The 14,674-nt window shown below is 39.0% G+C and overlaps 1 protein-coding gene across 1 annotated transcript in view; it reads right to left on the reverse strand.

Moving 5' to 3' along the window:
• CDH7 (cadherin 7) overlaps positions 1 to 14,674 on the reverse strand; it is a 138,080-nt gene that overhangs the window by 75,774 nt on the left and 47,632 nt on the right. The window contains exon 2 of the mRNA XM_003406257.4: positions 2,836 to 3,130. Coding sequence (XP_003406305.1) covers positions 2,836 to 3,130 — 295 coding nt within the window. The remainder of the gene's footprint in view (positions 1 to 2,835; positions 3,131 to 14,674) is intronic.

A 14,674-nucleotide genomic window follows, 5' to 3' on the forward strand; every position in this document is an offset into this window, starting at 1 on the left:
AATTTTTTCTTTTTTAATTTGATGAACTTAGGTGACTATGCTCCAGGGATGCTCAGTGAGGCCAAGGTACTGAAGGGCTTACTTTTAAAAATGATTTTAAAAATGGTATTTTGATTATTTTAAAATGTTAAAATAAATGACTTTGATGTTCTCTGTGATCCCTATACGGCACCATTACTGCAGCAACATTTATTCCGGTGATACGCTTAAGTACTGATTTACTACTTGATTGAAAAAAAAATCTTTTTCAAAAACCAAAATAATCAAAACTGAACTTCAGTACATAGATTAAACAGAATAATTTTCTTCTGAAATGTTCATTCACTAACATACCATACATATTCTCAAATAAGTTAAAAGTTTCCATGCTTACCAATATTCTTGATAATGAATAAATTGTCCTAATAGCTAATGAGTGTGTTTTAAATCTCAGAATTAGTTAGCATCCAATAAAAAATAGTCTTGAATATTAAACACAGGGAGCTCGTATTGAATATATTGCACTGGTTAGTGGTTCTTATAATTTTTTGGTTAGAATTGAACATTTTGATAAACTATGACCCAATATAAATCCATATAGCATATTTTATGCAGCATTCATTGTTCTAAGTTCTAATTTGGATATTAACCCGATGCTCTGAATTTGTGTCAAGTAAACCCTGAAGACATTCGAAAACTATTTTCTAAAATGTTCTGAACAAGTTTGAAAATTAAATAACTGAAATTGCTTACATGGGAACATAATAATGATACTGCATAATACCAGCATGGTATCATCAAAATAAAAACTACAGGGCATTACTTAGTCTCTAACAGTTCACATTAATCCAGTTTGCATAGCTACCTTCTACTATTCACAAACCAAATGAAAACTTTAGCAAGACAATGAAGAATGTCCAAAATTTTCACAAGATTTATTGAATTAGTATTCACATTGAATTGCTCCAACACACCTCAAAAATTCCCGTATTTTTCTGTATATTCCTAAATTTTGGAGTAAACTGTGCCTTCTTTTTCTACATCTCCAAAACCTTGTGTTGCTGCTCCTGTTGTCCTTGTTAAGTAACGAGAGCAGGACACACTCTGAAGGCTTGCGCGGTATTGAGAAAGTGCAGAAATTCTTACGTACGTGCCAACTGCAGTGAGATGTTGCCACTGTGGGTCAGATTGGTTCCTGACCACAGGCATCTCGTCTTCTGACTCATTTTCAGTTTGTATTTCTATAGTAGATAGAGCCACTGGACCCCAGAAAATACTCCCTCTGCCATCTAATACTAACAGAAATTTAGTCTCACCAAATTATGATCCTTTTTTTTTTTTAAAGGACACAAGAAGCCCTGATGATGCAGTGGTTAAAAGCTCGGCTGCTAACTGAAAGGTCGGCAGTTCAAATCCACTAGCTGCTCCCTGGAAACCCTGTGGGGCAGTTATACTCTGTCCTATAGGGTTGCTATGAGTCGGAATCTACTCAACAGCAATGAGTTTGTGTTTTTTTTTTTTTTTGGTAAAAGACACACAAAGAGCCTTGGTAGCACAGTGGTTAAACAATCAGAGGCTAAGCAAAAGGTCAGTGGTTCAAACCCACCAGCAGCATTGTGGGAGAAAGATGTGGCAGTCTGCTTCCTTAAAGGTTACAGCCTTGGAAACTTTATGGGGCAGTTCTACTGTGTCCTATAGGGTCACTATGAACCAACTTGATAGCACCGAGTTTGGTTTTGTTTTTGGTTCTATAGGACACAAACAATACACACTTTTACAACCTTACTAACCAGCACATTACCCAAACCCACTGCCATCGAGTTGATTCCAAATCACAGCAATAGTAGATGTGTTAAATTAATGGTGGAATGAATTCAATAACTGTTACTAAAGCAAAATAAATCCTGCCGGTTAAAATTTTCCTGTGTTAATACGCAAGTTCAATTATTATTTTTAAATAAACTCTCTCCAATACTAAAATTAACAGGAAATAAATATATAATTCAACTGCTCTCTATTACAGCCCCATATTATTTTCTTCCTCTATAAGATTGTCTATGTTTACATTACATACTGGCTGAGAAATATTCCAAAACTATCCAAATGAATGGGATTTTAAAACAGATTTTATGTTATTTGATATAAATATATACTAAAAATGCTCTACTTGGTATTGCTCTAGTAATGGAGCAATGTCAAAAACCCTTGCATAAAATAGTCATTATTCTTTTATCTTTCTCAAACTGGTTGCCAATTTACCATTATTATAAATTCACTATGAATTTTCACGTATTTAAGTTTCTGACAAAATTGTAAGAATATTAGTGGTAGCAGTTGACCGGACATTTGTTGGTTCAAACACACTTACTACAAGCACAGAGACCCCCCGATTCAAATGGCAGCCTGGCTAGCCCCTGGCAGTCTTCACGATACGTTGGTCACAGAGTGACCCTTTGAAAAGTGAGCCATTACCTTGATGTCAGGTGGGAAAAAAGTAAAAGTTCTTCACAGGGCTATATCTGGAAGGATTTTTTGGTTTTAACTTCTTAGGCATAATTATAATCATTTTTTTTCCATTACAAATATAAACTGAAAAGGAAATGGAAGACCTAAGTATGTTCTTGAAGACACTGAGATAGTGTTGTAAGAGGAAAATTTCTAATTCTTCATATAAGTAAGACTATATGCTGAATTAATAGGATTTGGGTACTGGCTACTAAGGTGCTACAAAGATCACCCTGATAATTGCTATACTAATACCAACATGATTTTTCAGCTAGTAGTCATGCTGATTTAATTTTAAGTAGAAACCACCTCAAATCAGACACTCCCTGCAGATACATGCTCCATACTTACCCACAGGAGACATTTCAGGAACCCCTGCAGTGTACGGCCCATCCAGAAATTTGGGTTCATTGTCATTGATGTCCTGGATCTTGATGACGAACTCCGACTCGGGCTCCACGGGCTTGTTGGTGAGCCTGTCCAGGGCTTGGGCTCGCAGCGTATAGTAGGCCTGCTCCTCACGGTCTAGCCTCTTAGTGGCATGAATATCCCCAGTGTTCTCATCAATTATGAAAATGGAACTTGCCCCTTCGCCTGACAAGATGTATTTGATGGAACCGTCTCCTTTATCAACATCAGAGTGAAGCTGGTGAAAAATTCATGTGAGATGAGATTAACTTACAAGAGAGTCAGTGATATGGAGGTATGTAAAAATCATTCTATGTCAGGCAGCAGTACACGAAATTTTACTGTTCTTGGGAAGATAAGCTGAACACTTATTGTGCAGAGCAGAAAGGCTATTAGAATGTGTCAGCTTGTACTCGTGAGCAAGACAATTTCACTTCTTCCTGTAAACAGTTTCATTTCCAAATGAAATTTTTTTTTTTTTTTTAATTATCCCCAAAGTTAGGAACTTGTTGTAGTGTTATTTTTGATTTGATCTGTCCTTGCAAGTTCTAGTCATCTTTGAACAGGGCAGACATTCAGTAAACATAGTATAACTGGTTGACTGGATCTTAATCTAAGCAAAGGGACTGGCTAAAGAACATTAGCAAATTTAGATCTAATGTCTCATTTAATACGCTTAGAAATCTCCACATTCTGTAAGGGCACCCTTCCCTTCCACCTTGCCCCACTCCCACACCGTTTCATGATTACCAAGTATGGATGGATGTCCAGTAGCTAAATCAGTCTCCAAATGCCATTCTGCGTTTTAAAATTCGCAGGTGAAAAAATTACTCTGCTCCCTGAAGTAGGAATTTTAAATCAACATGTGCCTGAGACTTCGATGAAAACCCTTCTTGAAATACCAAGACCTGCATGAGATTTGCATGATTAACCCCGGCGTTGGCAGCGGGGCGTACCTACTGATTTGCATTTCATATCTGGAACTGTCCCTGCTGTATGTCAGAACATTATGTCGAACAGAGGAACCTTAGAAAACTCAGAAATAATTACACATTTTCCTGAACTCCTTGACCTGAGAAATAGACTACTCAATCTGTCATTTCAACAGTGTTTCTTCCCCTACAACCAACGCCATGCTGGAATTTGATTAATACGGAGCCAGAAACCCAATTTACCAAATAACAAGGTCTTTACTGTGCTGTAAAACTGTGTTTGCCTCCTTTAAAAGATAAGGTGCTAAAAATATAAAATATGGAAAACTACTTAGGAAATGGTGTGCCCACTACATGGTAGCTGCTGAGGATATGGCTTCTTGCACCATAAATTTCTGTAAGGGATTCTTCCCCTGCCTTCTAATAGGTGAGTTTATATTCTGCTCCAAAGTACTTAAATACTTGCTTTATTCCTTGGATTCTACAGTTTTTAGTCAGACATAAATAATACAAAACATGTATTTGTGGCACAAGTTATAATTCAAATGATTTCAGTGTGGAATGATCCGGTGGATCACTGTGCCACCAGTTTATCCAGCACGTGGAGGAAGCCCTATTCTTGAAATGTTGTGAATTTCCTAATTTCCTTAAGTCATTCTCTGGGATACTGTTACATTTGTGCTGTTTTTGTTAGGTGCCGTCAAGTCGATTTTAGCAATTTTTTATGTGACAGAGTAGAGCTGCCCCATAGGATTTTCTAGGCTGTAGGTATTACAGAAGCAGATCGCGAGCTCTTTCTCCCGTGGCACAGCTGGTGGGTTTAAACTTCCAGTGTTTTGGTTAGCAGCCGAGCGATGAACCACTGTGCCACCAGAGCTCCTTATTCCATATATCCTTCCCTCTAATTCAAAAAGGAAGGAAGCTGGTAAGTACTGATAAGTATTAGAGTTTGCATTATTGAGAGCTTCCTACCTATGTGCCAGGCGCTATTCTGAATGCCCTTTGCATAGTAATTCCTTTGATAATCACAACTACCCTGATTATCCCTATTTACAAATGAGCCAGAGAAAGACTAGGTCGATTGCCTGAGGTCATGCAGCCAGCTCCGCATTGCAGTGCCAGGATTATGAAAACGGCAGGCTGGTGTGGAGCCCAAGTCGCCACTCTCTGCATGTGGTCCTGCCGCTGTGAGGGGAGCTGCTGTCCTGTGATGCAGGGACATCAGCTCTTGCATTCTGTGTGTCACCTGTTCCTGTAGGGGGATTTTAGGGCAGTGGCACTATTCTGCATGGTACTTTAGTGGTGGATACCTGACATTACATATGTGTCAAAACCCAGAGAACTGTACAAAGATGAACCCCAGTGTAAACTATGTTTGGTTAATGACAATGTATCAGCAATGGTTCAGCAATTATACTGACTGTACCACATGAATGCAAGACATTGGCAATAGAAACGGTGTGCAGGGTGGATGGGGTACAGGGGAACTCTGTGTTCTTTCTGCTGAATTTTCCTGTAAACCTAAAAGTGCTATAAATAATAAAGCTTATGAGTTTATAAAAACAAATTACATGAAATTCAAGTTTCTGGGTGCATAAATAAAGTTTTACTGGAGCACACATACACAAAGCTGCTGCAAAAGAGGCCTCGGGAAAAGCAGAGTATGTGAAATCACCCCCCCTCCTCCTGGCCATTGTGCCACCAAACCTAAGGGAAGCTCAGTGCTTCAGGGTGTTTTTCATCAAGACATTTGATGATATCCCAGCAGGGTCCTTTCATGACATAACAATAAACTCTGCCACACTCAACACCACATCGCAAGAACAGAGGCCTGAGACAAATGCAGACCATGGCTGAAATTAAATTGTTTTTAACTGTCACTCCCTCAAGTGTTCCACCACTCCCATTTCTCACCTATATCTTCTAACACCCACCCACCACCCTCCTGTGTGCTCTGATGAGGCAGCACCTAGTGGTGGCTTATCTATATGCCTCTGCTAACAGTGGTGCTGAAGGTTACAGAAAGATCCAGGTGGCCATAAGAAATACATGTAACAGGTCATGTCTTTAACCAAGGGTTTGCTACATGTCTAAATCATAACAGGGACTCCCACTTACAGAACCAGCTCTTACAAGTCACTTAACTAATTCCTGTTAACGGATTCCTTTCTTCATGACATGGTGACACAGTGTTCCTGTGGTCCTTGAGAGAGGATCAACTATTTTTCAGTATAGAAAACAGATTAAATCCCGTTTTGTGAACTTCAACCTGAGCTCTGAGATGCTGTATTTGATATTATGGCAATGCTAGTTGTTCTCCATTACTGAGCTTAAGGGTAAAGAGTTCATATTGCTGGTTTCTTCTCCAAACATTCAGGGATCAGGTGCCTTCTGTTCTTTCACCACACACACACACACACACACACACACACACTCACTCACTCACTTGTTCTCAGGCACATTGAACCTTACCATCCTCCCCATTACTCGCAATTTCCTCCCAGCTGGGTCCATCACTAAGCTTGTAATCACTGCCAAAATTCACAAGCAGAAAATTGCTTTGAGTCTAAGCTCAGTATCCTTGCAAGGTTAGTGTAAGCATCTGCAGTTAAAAGTGGATGACCAGCTCTGAAATGTTAGGATGGATATGTAATTATGAGACACATCCAGACATTTAGTCTGGGAGACTGTGTGCACTATACTAACCTTAACAGGTGGACTGAAACCCATCCTGTTAGCGAAAAATCTGCTCTGCCTCCATGTTCAACAAAGGAGAAAAATCTGGCAAGTGTAGAACTACCAAATGACACTGTTGATGTATACATGCAAACACATACGCACACACACACACGTTTGTGAATAACTGGTGACAATAAACAGAGTGGAAAAGTACCTTTCTCCACAGTGAAAACCTATGACCAGGAAAAACACACACAGACACACACACATTCTATGGTCTCACAATATGATAAATAAGTAAATAAACAATAAATGAAAAACACAACCAAGACCAAATATTTGTCCTCTATTTGGGGCAGAGTAAAACTCAAAATGTTATGTCTATTTCACTTGCAAATAGCTCAGTAAAGGTAATTCTGTGATTAGTCTCAAAAATGAAACAATTAAAAAAAAAACTGAATTCATTAATCACCAGATAACACTTGGCTTTACTGTCTGGGTTCCAAAATACTTTCCAAAGTATCTGTCATAATTGCAATGTAAATATTTATATTAACGTTTGTGCGTGTATACAAATGAGCACCAAAAGCGAGGACCACAGAGCCTTTAGTGATTCTAGCTCACGATAAGGCAAAAATAAACAGGGCAGGAGACACAATTGTTATGTGAATCCTATAGGGTCACTTGAGTCGGAATTGACTCCACGGCAACAACAATAACACAGGCCATTATGTCAGCACTGGGTATAATGACAATATAGAAAATATCAGTATCTCGGTCAGACTCAGTTACCATCTATCCAGGCAATGGATGCAAAGCTCACTTTACACATACCCTAAAATATCAAAAACCAAACCAAACCCAGTGCCGTCAAGTCGATTCCGACTCATAGCGACCCTATAGGACAGAGTAGAACTGCTCCATAGAGTTTCCAAGGAGCGCCTGGCAGATTTGAACTGCCGATCTCTTGGTTAGCAGCCGTAGCACTTAACCACTATGCCACCAGGGTTTCCCCTAAAATATCAGATGTTTCTTAAGAATCCATTACAGAGGGGCGGAGCCAAGATGGCGGACTAGGCAGACGTTACCTCGGATCCCTCTTACAACAAAGACACGGAAAAACAAGTGAATCGATCACATACATAACAATCTACGAACCCTGAACAACAAACACGGATTTAGAGACGGAGAACGAACTAATACGGGGAAGCAGCGATAGTTTCCAGAGCCTGGAGCCAGCGTACCAGTCAGGTACGGCACAAGCACAGAGACCTGCTCCACCCCCCTGAACTAACCCCGGGAGGGGGACCAGCCGGTTCCACGGGCGGCGTGGGACGCAGCCAGTAGGAGAAGTCCCCGGGAGGCAGTGACTGATCTTGGAGCAGAAAGAGCAGCATCCGAGCCGGGGAACCATCCCGCAGGGATTTGGACTGCTCGCAGGCGGCTTCATTAACATCTGAATAGCCTGAGCCAGAGGGAGAACTCTGATAGGGATCTGACTGCAGTTTTTTTTAGCGGATTTTCTGGAAAAACTAGTTTCCCAGTGATGGCTCGGAGACAACAATCCATATCAAACCACTTAAAGAAGCAGACCGTGACAGCTTCTCCAACCCCCCAAACAAAAGAATCAAAATCTTTCCCAAATGAAGATACAATTTTGGAATTATCAGATACAGAATATAAAAAACTAATTTACAGAATGCTTAATGATATCACAAATGAAATTAGGATATCTGCAGAAAAAGCCAAGGAACACACTGATAAAACTGTTGAAGAACTCAAAAAGATTATTCAAAAACATACTGGAAAAATTAATAAGTTGCAAGAATCCATAGAGAGACAACATGTAGAAATCCAAAAGATTAACAATAAAATAACAGAATTAGACAACACACTAGGAAGTCAGAGGAGCAGACTCGAGCAATTAGAATGCAGACTGGGACATCTGGAGGACCAGGGAATCAACACCAACATAGCTGAAAAAAAATCAGATAAAAGAATTAAAAAAAATGAAGAAACCCTAAGAATTATGTGGGACTCTATCAAGAAGGATAACCTGCGGGTGATTGGAGTCCCAGAACAGGGAGGGGGGACAGAAAACACAGAGAAAATAGTTGAAGAACTTCTGACAGAAAACTTCCCTGACATCATGAAAGACGAAAGGATATCTATCCAAGATGCTCATCGAACCCCATTTAAGATTGATCCAAAAAGAAAAACACCAAGACATATTATCATCAAACTCACCAAAACCAAAGATAAACAGAAAATTTTAAAAGCAGCCAGGGAGAAAAGAAAGGTCTCCTTCAAGGGAGAATCAATAAGAATATGTTCTGACTACTCAGCAGAAACCATGCAGGCAAGAAGGGAATGGGACGACATATACAGAACACTGAAGGAGAAAAACTGCCAACCAAGGATCATATATCCAGCAAAACTCTCTCTGAAATATGAAGGCGAAATTAAGATATTTACAGACAAACACAAGTTTAGAGAATTTGCAAAAACCAAACCAAAGCTACAAGAAATACTAAAGGATATTGTTTGGTCACAGAACCAATAATATCAGATATCAGCACAACACAAGGTCACAAAACAGAACGTCCTGATATCAACTCAAATAGGGAAATCACAAAAACAAACAAATTAAGATTAATTAAAAAAAAAAATACACATAACAGGGAATTATGGAAGTCAATAGGTAAAAGATCACAATAATCAAAAAGAGGGACTAAATACAGGAGGCATTGAACTGCCATATGGAGAGTGATACAAGGCGATATAGAACAATACAAGTTAGGTTTTTACTTAGAAAAATAGGGGTATATAATGAGGTAACCACAAAAAGGCATAACAACTCTATAACTCAAGACAAAAACCAAGAAAAACGTAACGACTCAACTAACATAAAGTCAAACACTATGAAAATGAGGATCTCACAATTTACTAAGAAAAACGCCTCAGCACAAAAAAGTGTGTGGAAAAATGAAATTGTCAACAACACACATAAAAAGGCATCAAAATGACAGCACTAAAAACTTATTTATCTATAATTACCCTGAATGTAAATGGACTAAATGCACCAATAAAGAGACAGAGAGTCACAGACTGGATAAAGAAACACGATCCATCTATATGCTGCCTACAAGAGACACACCTTAGACTTAGAGACACAAACAAACTAAAACTCAAAGGATGGAAAAAAGTATATCAAGCAAACAATAAGCAAAAAAGAAGAGGAGTAGCAATATTAATTTCTGACAAAATAGACTTTAGACTTAAATCCACCACAAAGGATAAAGAAGGACACTAGATAATGATAAAAGGGACAATTGATCAGGAAGACATAACCATATTAAATATTTACGCACCCAATGACAGGGCTGCAAGATACATAAATCAAATTTTAACAGAACTGAAAAGCGAGATAGATACCTCCACAATTATAGTAGGAGACTTCAACACACCACTTTCGGAGAAGGACAGGACATCCAGTAAGAAGCTAAACAGAGACACGGAAGATCTAATTACAACAATCAACCAAATTGACCTCATTGACTTATACAGAACTCTCCACCCAACTGCTGCAAAATATACTTTTTTTTCCAGCGCACATGGAACATTCTCTAGAATAGACCACATATTAGGTCATAAAACAAACCTTTGCAGAGTCCAAAACATCGAAATATTACAAAGCATCTTCTCAGACCACAAGGCAATAAAACTAGAGATCAATAACAGAAAAACGAGGGAAAAGAAATCAAATACTTGGAAAATGAACAATACCCTCCTGAAAAAAGACTGGGTTATAGAAGACATCAAGGAGGAAATAAGGAAATTCATAGAAAGCAACGAGAATGAAAATACTTCCTATCAAAACCTCTGGGACACAGCAAAAGCAGTGCTCAGAGGCCAATTTATATCAATAAATGCACACATACAAAAAGAAGAAAGAGCCAAAATCAGAGAACTGTCCCTACAACTTGAACAAATAGAAAGTGAGCAACAAAAGAATCCATCAGGCTCCAGAAGAAAACAAATAATAAAAATTAGAGCTGAACTAAATGAATTAGAGAACAGAAAAACAATCGAAAGAATTAACAAAGCCAAAAGCTGGTTCTTTGAAAAAATTAACAAAATTGATAAACCATTGGCTAGACTGACTAAAGAAATACAGGAAAGGAAACAAATAACCCGAATAAGAAATGAGAAGGACCACATCACAACAGAACCAAATAAAATTAAAAGAATCATTTCAGATTATTATGAAAAATTGTACTCTAACAAATTTGAAAACCTAGAAGAAATGGATGAATTCCTGGAAAAACACTACCTACCTAAACTAACACATTCAGAAGTAGAACAACTAAATAGACCCATAACAAAAAAAGAGATTGAAACGGTAATCAAAAAACTCCCAACAAAAAAAAGTCCTGGCCCGGACGGCTTCACTGCAGAGTTCTACCAAATTTTCAGAGAAGAGTTAACACCACTACTACTAAAGGTATTCCAAAGCATAGAAAATGACGGAATACTACCCAACTCATTCTACGAAGCCACCATCTCCCTGATACCAAAACCAGGTAAAGACATTACAAAAAAAGAAAATTATAGACCTATATCCCTCATGAACATTGATGCAAAAATCCTCAACAAAATTCTAGCCAATAGAATCCAACGACACATCAAAAAAATAATTCACCCTGATCAAGTGGGATTTATACCAGGTATGCAAGGCTGGTTTAATATCAGAAAAACCATTAATGTAATCCATCACATAAATAAAACAAAAGACAAAAACCACATGATCTTATCAATTGATGCAGAAAAGGCATTTGACAAAGTCCAACACCCATTCATGATAAAAACTCTTACCAAAATAGGAATTGAAGGAAAATTCCTCAACATAATAAAGGGCATCTATGCAAAGCCAACAGCCAATATCACTCTAAATGGAGAGAACCTGAAAGCATTTCCCTTGAGAACGGGAACCAGACAAGGATGCCCTTTATCACCACTCTTATTCAACATCGTGTTGGAAGTCTTAGCCAGGGCAATCAGGCTAGACAAAGAAATAAAAGGTATCCGGATTGGCAAGGAAGAAGTAAAGTTATCACTATTTGCAGATGACATGATTATATACACAGAAAACCCTAAGGAATCCTCCAGAAAACTACTGAAACTAATAGAAGAGTTTGGCAGAGTCTCAGGTTATAAAATAAACATACAAAAATCACTTGGATTCCTCTACATCAACAAAAAGAACACCGAAGAGGAAATAACCAAATCAATACCATTCACAGTAGCCCCCAAGAAGATAAGATACTTAGGAATAAATCTTACCAAGGATGTAAAAGACCTATACAAAGAAAACTACAAAGCTCTACTACGAGAAATTCAAAAGGACATACTTAAGTGGAAAAACATACCTTGCTCATGGATAGGAAGACTTAACATAGTAAAAATGTCTATTCTACCAAAAGCCATCTATACATTTAACGCACTTCCGATCCAAATTCCAATGTCATATTTTAAGGGGATAGAGAAACAAATCACCAATTTCATATGGAAGGGAAAGAAGCCCCGGATAAGCAAAGCACTACTGAAAAAGAAGAAGAAAGTGGGAGGCCTCACCTTACCTGACTTCAGAACCTATTATACAGCCACAGTAGTCAAAACAGCCTGGTATTGGTACAACAACAGACACATAGACCAATGGAACAGAATTGAGAACCCAGACATAGATCCATCCACGTATGAGCAGCTGATATTTGACAAAGGACCAGTGTCAATTAACTGGGGAAAAGACAGCCTTTTTAACAAATGGTGCTGGCATAACTGGATATCCATTTGCAAAAAAATGAAACAGGACCCATACCTCACACCATGCACAAAAACTAACTCCAAGTGGATCAAAGACCTAAACATAAAGACTAAAACGATAAAGATCATGGAAGAAAAAATTGGGACAACCCTAGGAGCCCTAATACAAGGTATAAACAGAATACAAAACATTACCAAAAATGATGAAGAGAAACCCGATAACTGGGAGCTCCTAAAAATCAAACACCTATGCTCATCTAAAGACTTCACCAAAAGAGTAAAAAGACCACCTACAGATTGGGAAAGAATTTTCAGCTATGACATCTCCGACCAGCGCCTGATCTCTAAAATCTACATGATTCTGTCAAAACTCAACCACAAAAAGACAAACAACCCAATCAAGAAGTGGGCAAAGGATATGAACACACATTTCTCTAAAGAAGATATTCAGGCAGCCAACAGATACATGAGAAAATGCTCTCGATCATTAGCCATTAGAGAAATGCAAATTAAAACTACGATGAGATTCCATCTCACACCAGCAAGGCTGGCATTAATCCAAAAAACACAAAATAATAAATGTTGGAGAGGCTGCGGAGAGATTGGAACTCTCATACACTGCTGGTGGGAATGTAAAATGGTACAACCACTTTGGAAATCTATCTGGCGTTATCTTAAACAGTTAGAAATAGAACTACCATACAACCCAGAAATCCCACTCCTAGGAATATACCCTAGAGATACAAGAGCCTTCATACAAACAGATATATGCACACCCATGTTTATTGCAGCTCTGTTTACAATAGCAAAAAGTTGGAAGCAACCAAGGTGTCCATCAACGGATGAATGGTTAAATAAATTGTGGTATATTCACACAATGGAATACTACGCATCGATAAAGAACAGTGACGAATCTCTGAAACATTTCATAACATGGAGGAACCTGGAAGGCATTATGCTGAGCGAAATTAGTCAGAGGCAAAAGGACAAATATTGTATAAGACCACTATTATAAGATCTTGAGAAATAGTAAACCTGAGAAGAACACATACTTTTGTGGTTACGAGGGGGGGAGGGAGGGAGGGTGGGAGAGGGTTTTTTTATTGATTAATCAGTAGATAAGAACTGCTTTAGGTGAAGGGAAAGACAACACTCAATACATGGAAGGTCAGCTCAATTGGACTGGACCAAAAGCAAAGAAGTTTCCGGGATAAAATGAATGCTTCAAAGGTCAGCGGAGCAAGCGCGGGGGTCTGGGGAGCATGGTTTGCGGGGACTTCTAAGTCAATTGGCAAAATAATTCTATTATGAAATCATTCTGCATCCCACTTTGAAATGTGGCGTCTGGGGTCTTAAATGCTAACAAGCAGCCATCTAAGATGCAGCAATTGGTCTCAACCCACCTGGAGCAAAGAAAAATGAAGAACACCAAGCCCACATGACAACTAAGAGCCCAAGAGACAGAAAGGGCCGCATGAACCAGAGACCTACATCATCCTGAGACCAGAAGAACTAGTTGGTGCCCGGCCACAATTGATGACTGCCCTGACAGGGAGCTCAGCAGAGGACCCCTGAGGGAGCAGGAGATCAGTGGGATGCAGACCCCAAATTCTCATAAGAAGACCAAACTTAATGGTCTGACTGAGACTGGAGGAATCCCGGCGGCCATGCTCCCCAGACCTTCAGTTGACACAGGACAGGAACCATCCCCGAAGACAACTCATCAGAAATGAAAGGGACTGGTCAGCGGGTGGGAGAGAGATGCTGATGAAGAGTGAGCTAATTATATCAGGTGGACACTTGAGATTGTGTTGGCAACTCTTGTCTGGAGGGGGGATGGGAGGACAGAGAGAGAGGGAAGCCGGCAAAATTGTCAAGAAAGGAGAGACTGAAAGGGCTGACTCAAGACGGGGAGAGTAAGTGGGAGTAGGGAGTGAGATGTATGTAAACTTATATGTGACAGACTGATTGGATTTGTAAACGTTCACTTGAAGCTTAATAAAAGTTATTATAAAAAAAAAAAAAAAAAAAAAGAATCCATTACAGCTCCATCATACCCTTCTGGACAGAGGCCCCTATGAAATATCTCCCATACATCCCATCCTATGTCCAAATCTTAGTATCTTTCACTTGGGCTATGGTAAAACTGCTCAAATATTGTCTATTTTTAATAACTTGCATTGTCTAGACTTTCATAATGTTTTCAATGTTAGTTGCCATCAACTCGATTCTGAGTCATGGTGACCCCATGTGCAGAGAACAACTGCTCCATAGGGTTTTCAAGGTTGTGACCTTTCAGAAGCAGATTGACAGGCCTTACTTCCAAGATGCCTCTGGGTGAGTTTGAA

This window comes from Loxodonta africana, chromosome 11, assembly GCF_030014295.1.
Source record: "Loxodonta africana isolate mLoxAfr1 chromosome 11, mLoxAfr1.hap2, whole genome shotgun sequence".
Taxonomy (NCBI): Eukaryota; Metazoa; Chordata; class Mammalia; order Proboscidea; family Elephantidae; genus Loxodonta; species Loxodonta africana.